A 15,955-nucleotide genomic window follows, 5' to 3' on the forward strand; every position below is an offset into this window, starting at 1 on the left:
TGTTGGCCTCTGTTCCACCAGATAAACAGAAGCAGATGATTGGAGAAGGCTTGTTTCCTCTTATCTCTAAACTATGTCCAAACTATGCTGGTAAAATCACAGGAATGATGCTAGAAATTGACAACTCAGAGTTGCTGCATTCATTGCAATCCCGAGAGTCTTTGGAGGCGAAGGTCAAAGAAGCAATTGCTGTGCTGGAAACTCACATTGATTAGTTTTAAATTCAGTTCAAATAATTCATATTATAGGGTTTTTTCTCAGTCATAAAAACCATGTGCCTAAAAAATCTGTTACTTCAATGAAAGCAACCTCAGTTAGTGTAGATTTATTTTTGTCAAAATCATGATCTTTGGAGGTAAGGTGGGGCCACATTAGGGGTCAGATTTTACCTAGGAAAGTTTTTAAAATCATTTTCATAAACTCTGTTGTTGATATATTTGGTATTATATGCAGTCATCTTGACATTTTGTTAACTCTTATCTGTTTAGATTGTAGCCCCTGTATATTTTTTGGGCCCTACAAGGGGTTCAAAGTTTGATGTAGTTTTATGTTTAAAATCTTCACGAGAACTTTCATGCTTAATTTGTGATATGACTTAGCGTAGATCTGTGGGCCCCGGTTTGAAAAAATTCGGATGGACAACGTTTCTTTACTTGCCAATGGTCCCCTTTCAACACCATCACCAGCCCCATAAAGAAAAGTGGTGCATTTTGTTTGCACGTAAAAATGGCGACTCCCGATCTCGATGTGAATTGAACATACTTCATTTTCCAAGGTCCGTTAGCGTGTTACGGAGAAAGTCTGAGGCAAAAAAAGATACGATATCAGTAGTAAATCAAATGAAGAATTTAATGGTCCCAATTTTCCCTCCAAGGATTACTGGTAAATATGGTTATTAATTCCAAAACTAACGCAATTTTTGTGCGCTGTAAATTGCAGTTATTTATTATGGGAGGCACTGTAGCTCCCGTCCATCCGCATTTTTGCATACCGGGAGCTACTGCTCATCCTGCTTTTAAAAGGGTCTTAATATTTAACATGAGAATATCCGTAAAAATCACTAGAAGTGCTACATTGTCTAAAAATTTTGTATACGACTCTATAGAGCTATATTTATTATGATTACGGTTTCACAGGTGAGTGATGTGGCATAGGGGCCTCTAGCTGGTTTTATTTTGGCTGTTGCACAGGTAAGCGATGTAGCCCATGGGCCTCTTGTTCCCATTTTATTCATGATGTTACATCTCTACTACATTATAACTGAATAACAATATACACAGTGTGTAAATCAAAGTAAAACACATATTTCATTTATTATTTTATTTATTTAAATTCTAATCTATTGAGTACAAAAGACAGAAGAAGATAACATTGTTTTTGAAAAATTCTAAAAGCTAATAAAAATATTTAATTTCATGAACTATTATATAAGAAAAAGATATTGGTATATTCTTGAAGTTAAATACATGTGCAACAATTACACTTTATTTTAAAAAATAATTTGCATATCATACTTATGATTTGAATTCAACTTTTATGGCCCTGTCTACATAGGGGCATAATGTTTTGCGCCAATCGGTTGCTAGGTTTGTTATTTGATTAACAATGAGTTCAAAATTAGTATACACAATCTCCATAAGGAGTGTATGAACCTTCTTAGTCTTGAAATCACATGGGCAAGGGTCGAACTTATATGGAAATGAATAATCCAATACAACAGTTCAATACAATATCATGACATTGTGAGAACTGTTTGCTTGTTTTCTTCATAATTTATACCTTGTGAAAAATTTACTCATTGCAGTTTGCCACATGGGGTATAATCATGTGTTTCTTTAACTTTTTTAGTTTTTTAAATATTGATAGATTTTCATACGTGATTATATTACATCAATTTGTTTTTCTCAAATTTACAAATTTCTAAAACCTTATCAACAATAAAAGCAAAGAAAAAAATTAATTTAAGATAATATTAATTACATTTTAAATACACATTCTATTTCTTTTAAAGTAAGTATGATTAGTTGTTAAATTATTAAGCTTAATAATAGAATATTATGTGTGACGTGCTGAAATCAAAATTTGAGGGATACAACCAACATTTATTCAAAATCAGAACATTATCAAAATTTAGTACAAACAAAACAATTTTATTTGGTGGCCCTTAATCCTTTGGTTACATCAAAGAAAGTGTTCTTCAAATAAATCCACCTGCGCACATTATCTACCTATACTTGTACATGTAGACAAGTTTTGACAAAATGAGATTGAATTTTTTAAATAAATAATAAATTGTTGTTAATGAGGCTGTTTGGAAATTTGAATATATCTCCTATATCTTTACAAAGCACTCTTCCTCTCAAGAAAATATATATAGTCTAAAAATGGCCACATCCATCCAGCCTTCTTGATAAATTTGATAAAGAATTTTAATCTTCTCAAAGTTGAAAAAAAAACCAGAGTGATACCCGTGAAAACTCTCTCTCTCTCTCTCTCTCTCTCTCTCTCTCTCTCTCTCTCTCTCTCATAAAATACATCAAGATATTAAATTGTAAATACACAAGCTTAATACACGTTTATATATGTGTGCTTTACAATTTTTCCTCTTGAAATATATTGAACAAAATTCAGTGATGTTTATCAACAGCTTATACATGTAGTTACCTTGAACTTTGGACCAGTTTTGCCATGAAATTGCAAAAATGCAGCTTAATTTCTAATGGGTGCTGGTTAATATTCCACACCGTTGTAATTATTCACGAAACAAAATCACTCCCCTGGTTTAGTTTTGCAACTGAGATTTAAAGTCATTGTTACTTCAACGTTGATTACCATTTTATAAATCATGCCATAGTGACCTGAAGTATCGTGTGATAACTTTGTTTCGTATTGGTCATCGACTGACGATTTAAAATTAACAATGATGTTCAACCCTAATTTAAATATAAGAAAAAAACATAATGTGTTTTGCAGATGAATTAAAAACTTGAACATTTGTTTTCTGTGCCTAACTGTCATAGGACATGAATTCTGAAAGTATCGATATGTATTCTAGATTCACATTAATCACTGCTAAATGCATTCAAATACGTATATAAGCATATATTACCACATACATATGGTTTCATCGAAAAATCAGGACAAACAAAACAAATATATAATATCACGCAAAATTTAATTAGACTGCAGTCAAACGAATGTGTCACATTCATAAAGTGCAATGCCAGATATGTACCGGCTATGTACTTTCAATGCCGATCAAAGGTTAACCCAAATATTTCAGGATTTTTATTTTTCCATCTGCACATCCAATGCATATATTGTTATGATGGTCTAGGCACAAAGAAATTGGACTGGCCCGTGGATCGTCAGAAATGATTAACATGGTCAGGAATCCACCGTCCTTGTTTAAAACATGGATCCCATGGTTGCTCTCGTCCGCAATAAGAATATTACCTAATTCATTGGTACATATTCCACGGGGTAAGAACGGCTGAGACATAGAAGCTTCTTTCCCTTCATAGGTATACCTATGGTCTCCATTGGGTCGGATAATATTCACAACTTTCGTCAAGGATGTTTCACCTGACAGACAAATGTCCCCATTGATATTTTCTGTGATATATGTACGGTAAACCAAACCTACCAGAATTGGTTCTCGTTCCCATTTTTTCATCATCTGTGTTATAAACTGTTTGCGTTCACCCTCAAGACTATAACGAGCAATTCCAAAATAGTTTTCTTTTGTTAGCTTCACTAATCCTGCCAATATTTCACCAATTCTGGTTAAACAAAGACACGTAATCCTCAAAGGTGTAACATCAATGAACGATTTCTGCTGTGAATTTTTCAACATGGAGAGTTTATTAATTTCGGTTCTATAAATTGCATGTAAACCTGTGTTGTCTACGATGCAAAATGGCTTGTTCTTGTGTTCTGGAGATCAACTTTGATTTCTTCAACGCAAACGCCTTTCTCGTTAAAATTCTCAAAATGATTTTTATTCGATAAAAAGACGCAGTATAAGCCTGAATCCGAAAAAAATGAAAACACATCTGCTTGGTTTAGATTAATAGTTTGTATCACCTGTATTGCTTCTTTCTCCAGAATTGTGGCATTATCTTGTTTTTCAAAAACATATCCAGAAAGTTTGTACATAACACTTTTCTCTATACAGCCTTTTGAGTATTTTACAATTCCCGGCTTAAAAGATAACGGGCAATGTTCCGGTATAAATTTTTCCGTAGAACATGCACTGTATAAAATAAATGATATTTTCTTTTCTAAATCTGTATTTTGAAAGTTGACTTTGTATTCCAGCATTCTTTGGATACATGTTTGTAAATGTTTTTCTTGATCTTTCAGCAAATGTAGGGATGTTGAAGTTTTTAAATCAACTCTGTTCAAAAGTTGTAGTTTGAAGTCTTCGAAAGCAGAGATAGCACTTTCAAAATGACATTCAATCTCTCCTTTTACTGTGTCAATGTTTTCGGACACTTCTTTCTGTCCCCTATTTACCCTCTCCAGCTCAGTTTCAAATAACTATGTGCGGTATGGTCAAATATCTGCCCCCGATTTCAACCAATTTTCAAATAGTATCATACAAAAATCAAATCTTCACAAATCATTGTATAGAGGGTGCATATAACTTTAATCTTGATTTTAGTCATCATTGCTCATTCGCCTTTTATCTATGACGTCACCTAAATGACCTAATTCCCACAAGTTCGCAAACAAATGAAAATATTCTCATTTTTGCTCTGTATTTCACATTCGGAAGTATAGAGCGCAAGTCTGCTCAAGTGCGATTTTAACATATGTTTTTCTCAGATGATTATACACATTATACTAAAGAATGGCACTTGAGCAAGCCTGCGCTCGATGTTTCCCAGTCGAAAAACCATTGGAAAAATGCACCAATAATATGCTACAAAACATCAATTTATCAAAATAATGCAATCTTCATGACGTCATTTCTACATAATGACGTCTCTTTGGTGAAAACCTTTACACCTTTATTTCAAATATGATTTTAACTACCTTTCACCTTATTTTTAAAGCTCTTTCCAAAACTTTGATTTGGGGGCAAAAAATGCATAAAACTGCACATAGTCCTCTTGAGTTTTTCCTTCCTATTTTGAAACAGTTTTTCTAATTCTATCAAATTGTGTCTATTATGCTCTCCTACAAGACATTTCTCACAGACTGGAACGTCACAATTTTGACATCCAACACAAACACGGAAGTCGGGATGTTTCTTGCATACTTGATGATATAGATATCCAGACGGCGACGTACTTTTTGAAAGGATGTCTTTACAACTGTCACATAATCGGTCTTGGCCGTTTGTACTACATTAGGCTGGTACCTAAAAAATGAAAAACGTATGAAAATTTCAAGGTTTTTCCTATAGCAAGCGAAAGCTATTACCTGAGTGACCCATGTTTGAACCCACGCATGGAATAAATTATTTCAAACAATCACTTGGGTTCTATCCAGGTAAACGTTTTCAAATGTGCTCACTATAAAACATTGACACGTTTTAAATCGCTTTCCATCATCTTTGTATGGTCAGGAATATTTGTTTGGTTACTATGGTAATATGCAACTTCAAATCTTTATTCGATTTTTTTTTCAGACGTAAAATAATGCAGCAAACGTGCCAATCGATCCACCTACAGAACAATATTGATTTAAATGTCTCCTCCCTCAGATTTAAATAGTAACAATTCAAGTAGGTTCGGTTCGATATTTTTGGATGTAGATTATTAATAGGCATTTTAAAATCCTCAATTTTTTTAAAACTGTATGCTAATTTTGGTAAATTTAAGCGTGCATATAAATCAGAAGTATCCATCAGTGATTAACTATTACGAGAAAAAAGCAATCTTTTGATATTTTCTACATAAAAACGGCACTGAAAAAGGGTCATTCTCTATAGCTAAAGTACACTTGTTCTTTGTTATATATTTATATGAAAATATTTGTGAGCTGTACAATATATTAGAGTTTCACATTTTTAAAATTTTGAAAGAGATTGGAAAACTGTGTTTAGGTGAGCGATGTGGCCGATGCTTATCATGTAATGAATTAATTACAGTTAAAAATATCAACTCATCATTTTTTTTTTGTTCGATTTAAAACGATTTCCTTAAATAAAAGTTAATGACATGCCTTATTTTTCAACTGACTCGAATCTTAATTGAAGACATTTGGTCTCAATATTCAACTTTGGAAAAAATGACCCCTTTTTATTGTTGTTATCATTTGGTAAATTGGGAAAACGAACCTAGATAAAGTTCATGAATGCTTATCAAACCGAACCAAAACCCACACAGTGCTAAGCTAGTGCAAACAAAAATGGCAACATTAAAGACTATAACTCTTGTAGTCGTCCTCTTTCACATTGATGCGAATGTCTATGGCTTGTCGTCAGATGAAACTTGCAGAGAGAGGCTTGATAATCTTGAGAGACTTTTAGCAAACTTGAATGAGAAACTCGAAAACCAACAAGCGGACAGCAGCAAATATGACGCGATATTCAAAGTTATTCAAGACGAAAATAGTTTTTTAAAAAGAAGACTAAAATCTTTAGAAGAAATTGTTCTTACTTCTACCCGCAGGATGGAGAAACTTGAAGATAAGATCGCAGATTTAGAATCTTCTAACTGGTTTCTGAAGTCCAGATTGACAACAGTAAACAATAACTATAGTTTTGATAAAAACTATTTAAGTTCATTATTTTGGAATCTGAAAGCAAGTGATTCACGGAAAGAAAGCACGACTACCAAACCATCGACAACTCACGGCAATGAGATGAAGACAAGACTCCAAACTTCAATGGTAAAACGCAAAATTAGGCAGTTAGAGAAAAAACCGAGTGTATCGCAAGAAAAACGTATCCTGACAGGTAAACTATATATTAAATACCAACATATACATGTACTCGACAACATTTCATCTTACAGAAAACATTGAGAACATCGGGAACTACATTTATCACACTGTAATGCTGTGCTAATTCATTGATATATTTCAGGAATTCAGTCAACCCCAAAACCATTACCAGATGGCGTAGCATTTTCTGCATACATGTCTGTCCATACAACGGAAATATCCAAGGGTTCTACCATTCACTTTGACACCATTGTTACAAATATCGGCAACCATTATAATAAGCATTCTGGAATATTCACCGCGCCACAACACGGTGTGTACGTGTTTACCTGGAATCTTTACTGTGACGGATATATATTATCTCAACTTGTTGTGAACTCTAATGTAGTTGGAGCTATGTTTTCCAGCGCAGAGGGTGCTTCTAATATCAGGACCCCAACTAGCATTGTGGTTGTCGAGGTCAACAAGGGTGATATAGCATATGTTCGGATTCACCCTACAGGTAACCACTCTGGAAATCTCAACAGTAATCCAGACTGGCGATCATCTTTTAATGGCTGGAAAATGTACTAAAATAAATGAAATAAATTATCTACAACTAAAATCAAATGTTATTGCAGTATTTGGAGTCATCGGTCTTTTTAGATTCATGTACATTATATTCATGATGAGACTCCTATCAAAGAACAGCATAATTCAATTAAAGCTTGCATTTCCGAATTTAAAAAAAGATAGCCATTGTATTCATTTTAGCTACATTTATAAAACATGTTTACATCCTGTCTTGAAATAAAATAGTATGCATTTAATGCGTTTAAGGGTTGACATTTGCCACAATTGATAATATCCCACAAAAATGAAAATATTTTCAGTTGCAACAATAAACGGAATTTGGGTTAAACAGTCAAGTTGTAATTTTTCAGTCAGAAACACACACCAGAAAACATTAGCCCATTTATGATAAATATTAGTTTAGACTTTCATCCCCGAAATATTTTCTACCGGTTGAATAAATAGGTAATAATAAAAGAAATCAAAAATTATTCTGACACAGCATACATTAAAGAGGGAATAACCAATAAAGTTTAACGTACAAAGCCCATTGATGAGTGATGTGTGGTTTCACAGCTAGTAGAATATCTTTGTGGTTTTTTTTAAACATTACGGTAATTCTATTATCAAATTAATTTGAACTAGCAAAGTCTAATAATCTCGACATTTACGTATGTAAATTTTTCGGCATCAGTTAATTTCTTTTTAGATTTGTTTTGTTTTATTTTTATTTTTTTATGAAATGCAACAACTCTTTTTTTCTTGAAAAAAAAGCGGTGCGAATGTGAATTTCTCTAGCATGTACACTAATTCTGTTAAAAAGGCATAAAATTTAGTTTTATGGAATAAACTGTTTTTAATTTTATCACCCTATTGTAAATTGGTAGTTAAGCGATTACAATATTGGAAGGAAATTTTCGTGTTTAATGGCATGCATACATTAATTTAGTAATAATGAATTAATGTCTACATATAACTAATGAGCTAATCAATTCATTTTGATATGTTTTTAAGCATTAAATGCTTATTTTTAAATGTCGTCGGTCCTATAACACAACTGGCCGTGCAAACAAATTGAATACCGTGCGTTAGATGTTTAAGAATTGTTCATTTTGTGTACTTTGTGTGAATCCTTTCCATACCATCTACACCTGTGGATATTAATTTGGATAAAAGTTCTTTAAATGTAAAACGTTAATCAAAAGAATTCCATCGGCTGAAAATTTTCAAAGTTTACAATATCTGACCAAAAAATATGTTTAAAAAATATTTGGAAAGATAAAAATTATAAAAGCCCTACAGGGAATCGAACTTATGAATAACAGATTTGTAGATAATGCTTTGGTTCATTGTGCTGTTAGATAACAACTTATAAATATATATATATATATATATATATATATATATATATATATATATATATATATATATATATATATATATATATATATATATATATATATATATATTTATATATAAAATCATACTTAATTTTATTGTTTATATTTCAATAGGATGTACGTCACAAAATGGAGGTACTTCATTACAACTGAAATATGCATTTATATGGTATTTTCTAACCACATTAAAGTAAGCTTCTATTAAGGAAAAACTACAAATCATATTTACATGTTTCGTTTTTAAATACTCAATATTGAAGCCTTTTCACCAATTTGTGCAATAAGTTTCTGATAAGCCAATCCAAATCATAAACGGTACATAAGTTAAAGACTTTTACACGAAATGCATCCCATACATTGCTGCGGGACAGAAAAAAGGTCCCTATAATTCTTTCAGAAAAAGGTAACAAAATTTCTCATTAACTATGTTTACGGTAAAATTGATATCAAACAAAAACTATTATTTTGGGAAAACAGTATGATTGGGATCCTTATATTCGACAGCAATTGTTAATAGCTAACGTGGGAGATAATTTCGCTTAGCTCTTTTCTCCTTTATCAATAATATCTTTTAAATATGAAACCAACATCTGTATCGTTTGCATATTTTAAAACCTTTTGAACAAAACCTAATTCTGTTTAGATTTCAAAACAAATTGGATATGAAATAAAAACAGAAGTACGGTAGCGTGAATCGATCTATATATTAATAATGATAATTCATAATAAATATTTTTCCTTTTTAGCTTTTCCGATGATAGAAACGATATCGAAACTAGAAGTACGGTAGCGTATATTCGAGTTAATACTATAGTATGATGGCTACTGAATCGGAAAAACCCCATCAAACGCAGAAAATTGTCAATTGTGATACTTGTGATAATGCGGCAAAACATTTGTGTAGAACTTGCCAGGACCGTTTATGCGATAGGTGCAAGGAAATCCATTCCAAAAGTAAGGCCAGTTATAATCACAATCTTGTTTTACTGACACTAGAGACTCTAACATTATCAATAGAGTGTCCATCGCATCAAGTCTGCAAGTGGCATCCCGAATTTAATGCAAGTATTGGATGCCAAAAATGCCAAGTACCTGTATGTGAACAATGTCTATTAGGAGAGCACAATGGTCATACACTCGTAGCAATTGTCCAGCTTTTTAAGATAAGAAGGAAAAGTTGGAACAGAAGCTATCAGCCGGTCGCTCTGAACTTACAAAATATGAATCAAAACTAAAGAGTGTCAGAAGGCGGCAGCAGGATGTGACAGAAAACAAAGACGTCGTGAAGAAGGAAACCATCGCTTATTTTGACAGAATTTTTACAACTCTAGATGCATCTAAACAACAGCTGTTGAATAGTGTTGATGTGAAAACTTTAGCAGACCTAAACATACTCAAGGGTCACGAAAAGTCTTTACAAAGCGATATCCAATATATGCGGAAGTACATGGAAAACGTTCAAAATGAAAATTTGCAAGAGAGAATAGCATTTTTCTTTTACACAGTTTGTGCAACAGAAGATACCTTTCCGAAATTAATCCCATCGTTTTCGATACCAGGAAGAATTGAGTATTCCATGGGTCGCTTTGACAAAGCAATGGTAACGACCCTTTCAGGTCGAGTGTTAAACTGTACCGGAAACATCAAACTGCTTGAAAATGCATCTATGCAGATAATTAGGAGTCTAAACTTGGGAAAAAAAGAAATTGTTTCGCTTGCTTATTGTTCAGATCCGGAAGCCTTCTGGGTGTATCCTGATGGTGGAAATGCTTTTCTTAAGTATGATGGGGAAAATAACCAGCTTGATACACTTAATGTAGAAATTGATCGTTTACGAAATAAGCCGATATGTGTTGTTGACAACGAGAACCTTGTCTTATTCAAGAAAAATTCTAGTACAATTTATCTGTTGAAAGATTCGCAAAGTAAACTGTTTATTGATGTTGCTCCTGTGTCAGTTGCATGCATTTGTCCAACCAAAGATGGCGAGCTATTAATAGGAATTGTTCAATCAGAGCATCTTGCAATTGGTCGATTCAGTTTAACGGGTGAATGCAAACATTACATAACACCTTTGTTTGATGAATGGACCCCAGAACCCCTGTTTAACAGTTTTAGTGGGAACAGACTATATATAGACGAGAATGTCAATGGTGACATTTGTCTATCCATAGGAATAGTACAAGTTCTTTGCGCAAACGGAGACCATAGGTTTACTTACGAAGGAAAAGAAGCTTCAATGTCCAAGCCGTTTCTGTCCCGTGGAATATGTACCGATGTATTAGGCAACATTCTTGTAGCAGATAAAAACAACCGTGGGATCCATGTTTTAGACATTAACGGTGGTTTTCTTACTATGTTTACTATACCGGGCGAACCAGAGGCCTGTCCAATTTCTTTGTGCATAGACCGCAAAAACAACATCTGTGTTGGTTGTGCAGACGGTAAAATAAGAATCCTCAAATATTTGGATTAGCCGTTGGGGAAAGTTTTTTTTATACAAGCCCAGAATTCTTTATTCTTTACAAATATTTAATTCTATATCTTTATAGCATGTGTTTGACTTAAAAAGTGGGAGAAATAAGTTCAGTTTTGGGGATGAAAAGCAACTTTTGAAAATGTTTCATATTCATAAAACAAAACTTCTTTTTGTATTTGAACGTGGATCTACGAGTCGTATTAGACGGAAGATATTACCATTGTGCTACAGAGAAACACACTCAAATTCGGCAATATATAGCTACAATGTTTCATTTTGGGTTGAAATCGCCATGTTGTGACGTACCCGGTATTACCATAAAAAGTCAAAGTCACGGAGTGTCGAGGACCCTTGAATATTATGTATACAATGATTAGTTAATTTTGATATAAAACATACATGGAAGAGACATATGAACATGTATTTAATTTGCTTCCGCGACTAAAAATATAGTGCCAGAAACTTTATAGAGAATAATCTTTTCTTTTATTACCGAATACATGTAGATATGATTTAACGATAAGGACACATCAATTTGTTTATGTAAGTTTGAACGTTTTATTTAATCTTACAATAAGAAACTTATTCAAAACGAACGATGACGTTTATATTTGTGCTCCTTCGCCATGAATAGGCCAAGAGATTAAACGTCGTAGATTTCCAATGCAAACATAAGGGGAAATATTCACTGAACGGAAATATTTGGTTTTGTTATTGATATGTTATGGTTTATGTTATTATATAATTTGAAATAGTAATATTTCAACTTTTACATATGTAGAACATTCATCACCATGAAAAATGACATAAAACGAAACACAAATTCAAAGCACAGCAAAAGATATAGAGGTAGGATCAATCGGTACCTTTCGAATACCTCAGCTTCATTGAGGGTCTCTAGGGGATTCGAATGATCGTTAAAACGTCTAGGAACTATTTTGCGACGTTGGAAGTTGCAGACGTCGTCTGACAGTCATTTTGAACGAGTGAATTCAGCTGAGAGTTTATTTGAGGCTACTATATACCAATCTCAAGATTTTCTGAGAAATCTCAATTTTTTTTTCATTTGAGTCAGAAAAAACATTGATAGCAAGCACGTTTGAAAAAATCTCAAATTTGAGAAAAAAACTCAAAGACAAGTTTGAGAACAAAATTTATTTGGTTGCACAGTTTGGTGAGAAAAACTCGAATTTTCTGAGAAATCTCATATTTGAGAAAATCTCAGCGTTGGTGGCCCCGAAGCAAGGTGGCTAGGGGGAGTGAGCACCCTCCGCGTTCTCTCCTTATTGTCCTGTCTGTTATTGTTGTTTTTGTATCTTTAAATTTTTTTCTTCATCTAAAAACACATTTTTACATTTACCACCCCTTTTTAAATTACATTGTAACTTCTCTAGAAAGTAATATGTATATGTATATCTACATTATGTTTAAATATCGAATGTACCAAACAAAAACTAGAACTATAAAAGTATATGTATTCATTGCAACTACAAACTTATGTTAATGCCCTATGCTTATACTCTGATGTGTGCATATGTGTTCAATTTTTAAAAAGATTTAAACTCAAGAAATTTTCAGAATTGAAAGTGACTTTGTACGTGTTAACATTGTTTTCTTTTTTCGTTATCACTCAATGAGTTTTTTTGTATTACGTTTGATTATTTTTAAGGTTTAATTCTTTACTTTTGTGTACCATTGTGTATACTTTAGTTCTAATATAGAGACAAAAAAAAATTCCGATACGCTAAATAGCCACCAGTCTCTTAATCTTTTATCTATTCAGCAACTTTGTTGTAATTAAAATAAAAATCAAAGAACTGAAGACTAGTACTGACGGGAACTGATTTTATATGTTTTTATTTATCTTAAAATCAACGGCATGTTATTTTACATGGCAAATATTTTCTAATCTGTATTTGAATTACTAGTACGCATTTTTATAATATAAATTCTCGGCTTTTCCAACAAGAATTCCGAGAAAACCCCTTGCATTTTAATCATTTTGAGTAATATTTATAGATTGAATTAATTCCATCAAACAATGTATCAGATATCGAAACTATTTCTTGAAAATTGTATGAATCCAAGAAGTATTGAACTCTAATTTCGTTCAACCCGGTGATCGGCTGTCACCATTAAAGGACAGGTGACACAATCACAAAAACATTGACCAACAAGTTGAATTGTGAGTGGGATACAATTTCTGCAAAATTTTCCTTACTACTCCCATCTGTTTCACAGCTATTGCTGAATTACTGAGCTGATAAGACGCGTGACCTCAATATGCATATCTGAAGCCTCTGAGATCGGAAACCTATCTCCATACTTTGAGAAATTCTGAACTAAGGCATAGGGCGGTGAGGTCGTCGGCCATTTCTGCAATCGTCCTCCTTGACCTGTTTGTGGTAAGTTAATTTGGACCTTAATGCAAATTATGAGTATAGTATTCAAACTTTAAACCTAATCAAAAATTAAACTTAACGCGTGAATTTCTCGATTTTTCTTCAGGTGAATTGATATCGAAAGCAAAAGTACGGTAGCGTGTATGTATGTGTACACAATGGCTACTGTACTCGGAGAACAACACCAAATGCAGACACCCGCCCACTCTGACACTTGTGAAAATACTGCAAAACATTTGTGTAAAAGCTGCCATGACCGTTTATGTGACAGATGTAAAGATATTCATTCCAAAAGTAAAGGCACTTTTGATCACGAGGTCGTTTTACTGACCTTTGAATCGTTAACTTTGTCCTCAGAATGTCCATCGCACGTAGTCTGCAAGTGGCATCCCAAATTTCGTGCAAGTATTGGTTGTCAGAATTGCGAGGTACCAGTCTGTGAGAAATGTCTTCTTGGAGAACATAATGGTCACAAAGTGATAGAATTCTCTCTACTATTTCAATATAAGAAGGAAAAGTTAGAACAAAGGTTATCTGCAGTTCTCTCTGAGCTTCCAAAATATGAATCTGAGCTAGAGCAGGTAAGAGTAAGGCAAAAGATTGTGTCTGAAAACAATGACACGGTAAAGAATGAAATCGTTGCTTATTTTAAAAAACTTTTTTCAACCCTCGATGCGTCTAAACATCGTCTGTTGAACAGCGTTGACCTAAAAACGAAAGCAGACTTGAACATATTAAAGAATCAAGAAAATGATGTACAAAATTATATTCAAACTATGCAGGAAAACATGGCCAATATTCAAAATGAAGATTTGCAAGAGAGAATATCTTTTATTCTTTACAACATTCGTGTCACTGATAATACTTTTCCAAGAATATTTCAACCATGTTCAGTTCCTGGGATGATGAAATATTCAGATGGTCACCTTGATAAGGTATTAGTCCAGACAATTACAGGCCGCGTATACAATGGTACAGAGAATACCAAGCTACTCGATACCGACTCAGTGCAGTTAATTAAAACCGTTGAATTGGGTAAAGGTGTAGTTTTATCACTTGCTTCTTGTCTAGAGGCAGAAACATTCTGGGTATTTTTGTCCGACAAAAATGCCTTCGAAAGATATGAGAAAGGCCTACTAATAAAAAAAATCAAAAAAATTAATCGGTCTTCGGAAAATAAACCAATTTGTTTAGTCAAGAACGAAAACCTTGTGCTGTTTAGAAAGGATTACAGTACAATCTTCATGCTAGAAGATCCAAATATGAAATTGTTTCTTGATGTTACACCATTGGCGATTGTTTGTATTTGTCCAACCAAAGACGATGAACTGTACATAGGATTAGTTAATGCAACAGAGAAACATTTCGCAATTGGTCGTTTTAATTTAATTGGTGAATGCAAATACTACATAACACCTATGCATGGCAAGTGGAGTTCAGAATATATCTTTACCGACGACAAGAAATTATATATCAATGAAAATCTGAATGGGGACATATGTCTATCAATGGGAACGGTACACGTTCTTTGCGCAAATGGAGACCACAGGTTTACCTATGATGGAAAAGAAGCTTCAATGTCTCAGCCGTTTTTACCCCGGGGAATATGTACTGATGTATTAGGCCACATCCTTATTGCAGACGAAAACAACAATGGAATCCACGTCTTGGACAAGGACGGAAAATTCCAAACCATATTAAAAATTCCAGGAGAATCACTGGCAACTCCCATCTCTTTGTGCGTTGACAGCCAAAGCAACCTCTGCATCGGTTGTAAGGATGGTAAAATAAGAATCCTGAAATATTTAGATTAGCTGTTGTTAGACTCTTGCCGGGGAATCTATCTGAATATTACTATATTTTTGTGATTTTTTGCACACAAATATATGATTAGTTTTATTTTCATTGCAACACAGATGAAATCCGAATGAATATAATTATATTTCAGACCCTTATTCTTTTTAGAAGTACAAATAAATATGCTGCATATTAACTATCTGTTGTTGTATTTGCACGCATTGATTATATATAAGTAAGAGAAATCGTACTTAAAATATTTACAATATGAAATTTTATTCAGACAGTGTGCTTAAACAAAAGTAAGACATTTTTCAATATTTTATAATATTTAATAATGATGACATGATACACAACCCAATAAGTTCACTGTACCATGTAAAGAGAAAACACAACTTTCTCTTCCGCGTTTACCAGCGCAAGGACGG

General features: G+C 33.3%; 2 protein-coding genes and 2 pseudogenes across 2 annotated transcripts; 3 read left to right on the forward strand and 1 right to left on the reverse strand.

Moving 5' to 3' along the window:
- Positions 1-3,265: 3,265 nt before the first annotated feature.
- LOC128185382 (uncharacterized) lies at positions 3,266-5,459 on the reverse strand (annotated as a pseudogene).
- Positions 5,460-6,322: 863 nt separating this feature from the next.
- LOC128184358 (uncharacterized) lies at positions 6,323-7,687 on the forward strand. The gene is made up of 2 exons (XM_052853801.1): positions 6,323-6,910; positions 7,040-7,687. Exons 1-2 carry the CDS (start codon positions 6,361-6,363, stop codon positions 7,468-7,470), a joined length of 981 nt encoding a protein of 326 aa, XP_052709761.1. The 5' UTR covers positions 6,323-6,360; the 3' UTR covers positions 7,471-7,687.
- A 1,533-nt stretch (positions 7,688-9,220) lies between these two features.
- LOC128184356 (uncharacterized) lies at positions 9,221-13,121 on the forward strand (annotated as a pseudogene).
- Positions 13,122-13,466: 345 nt separating this feature from the next.
- Positions 13,467-15,711, forward strand: LOC128184355 (uncharacterized). Its single transcript, XM_052853798.1, has 2 exons — positions 13,467-13,733; positions 13,837-15,711. The coding sequence occupies exon 2, from the start codon at positions 13,874-13,876 to the stop codon at positions 15,542-15,544; it is 1,671 nt and encodes a 556-aa protein (XP_052709758.1). The 5' UTR covers positions 13,467-13,733; positions 13,837-13,873; the 3' UTR covers positions 15,545-15,711.
- The last annotated feature ends 244 nt before the right edge of the window (positions 15,712-15,955 follow it).

The sequence above is a fragment of the Crassostrea angulata genome, chromosome 5 (genome assembly GCF_025612915.1).
Source record: "Crassostrea angulata isolate pt1a10 chromosome 5, ASM2561291v2, whole genome shotgun sequence".
NCBI lineage: Eukaryota > Metazoa > Mollusca > Bivalvia > Ostreida > Ostreidae > Magallana > Magallana angulata.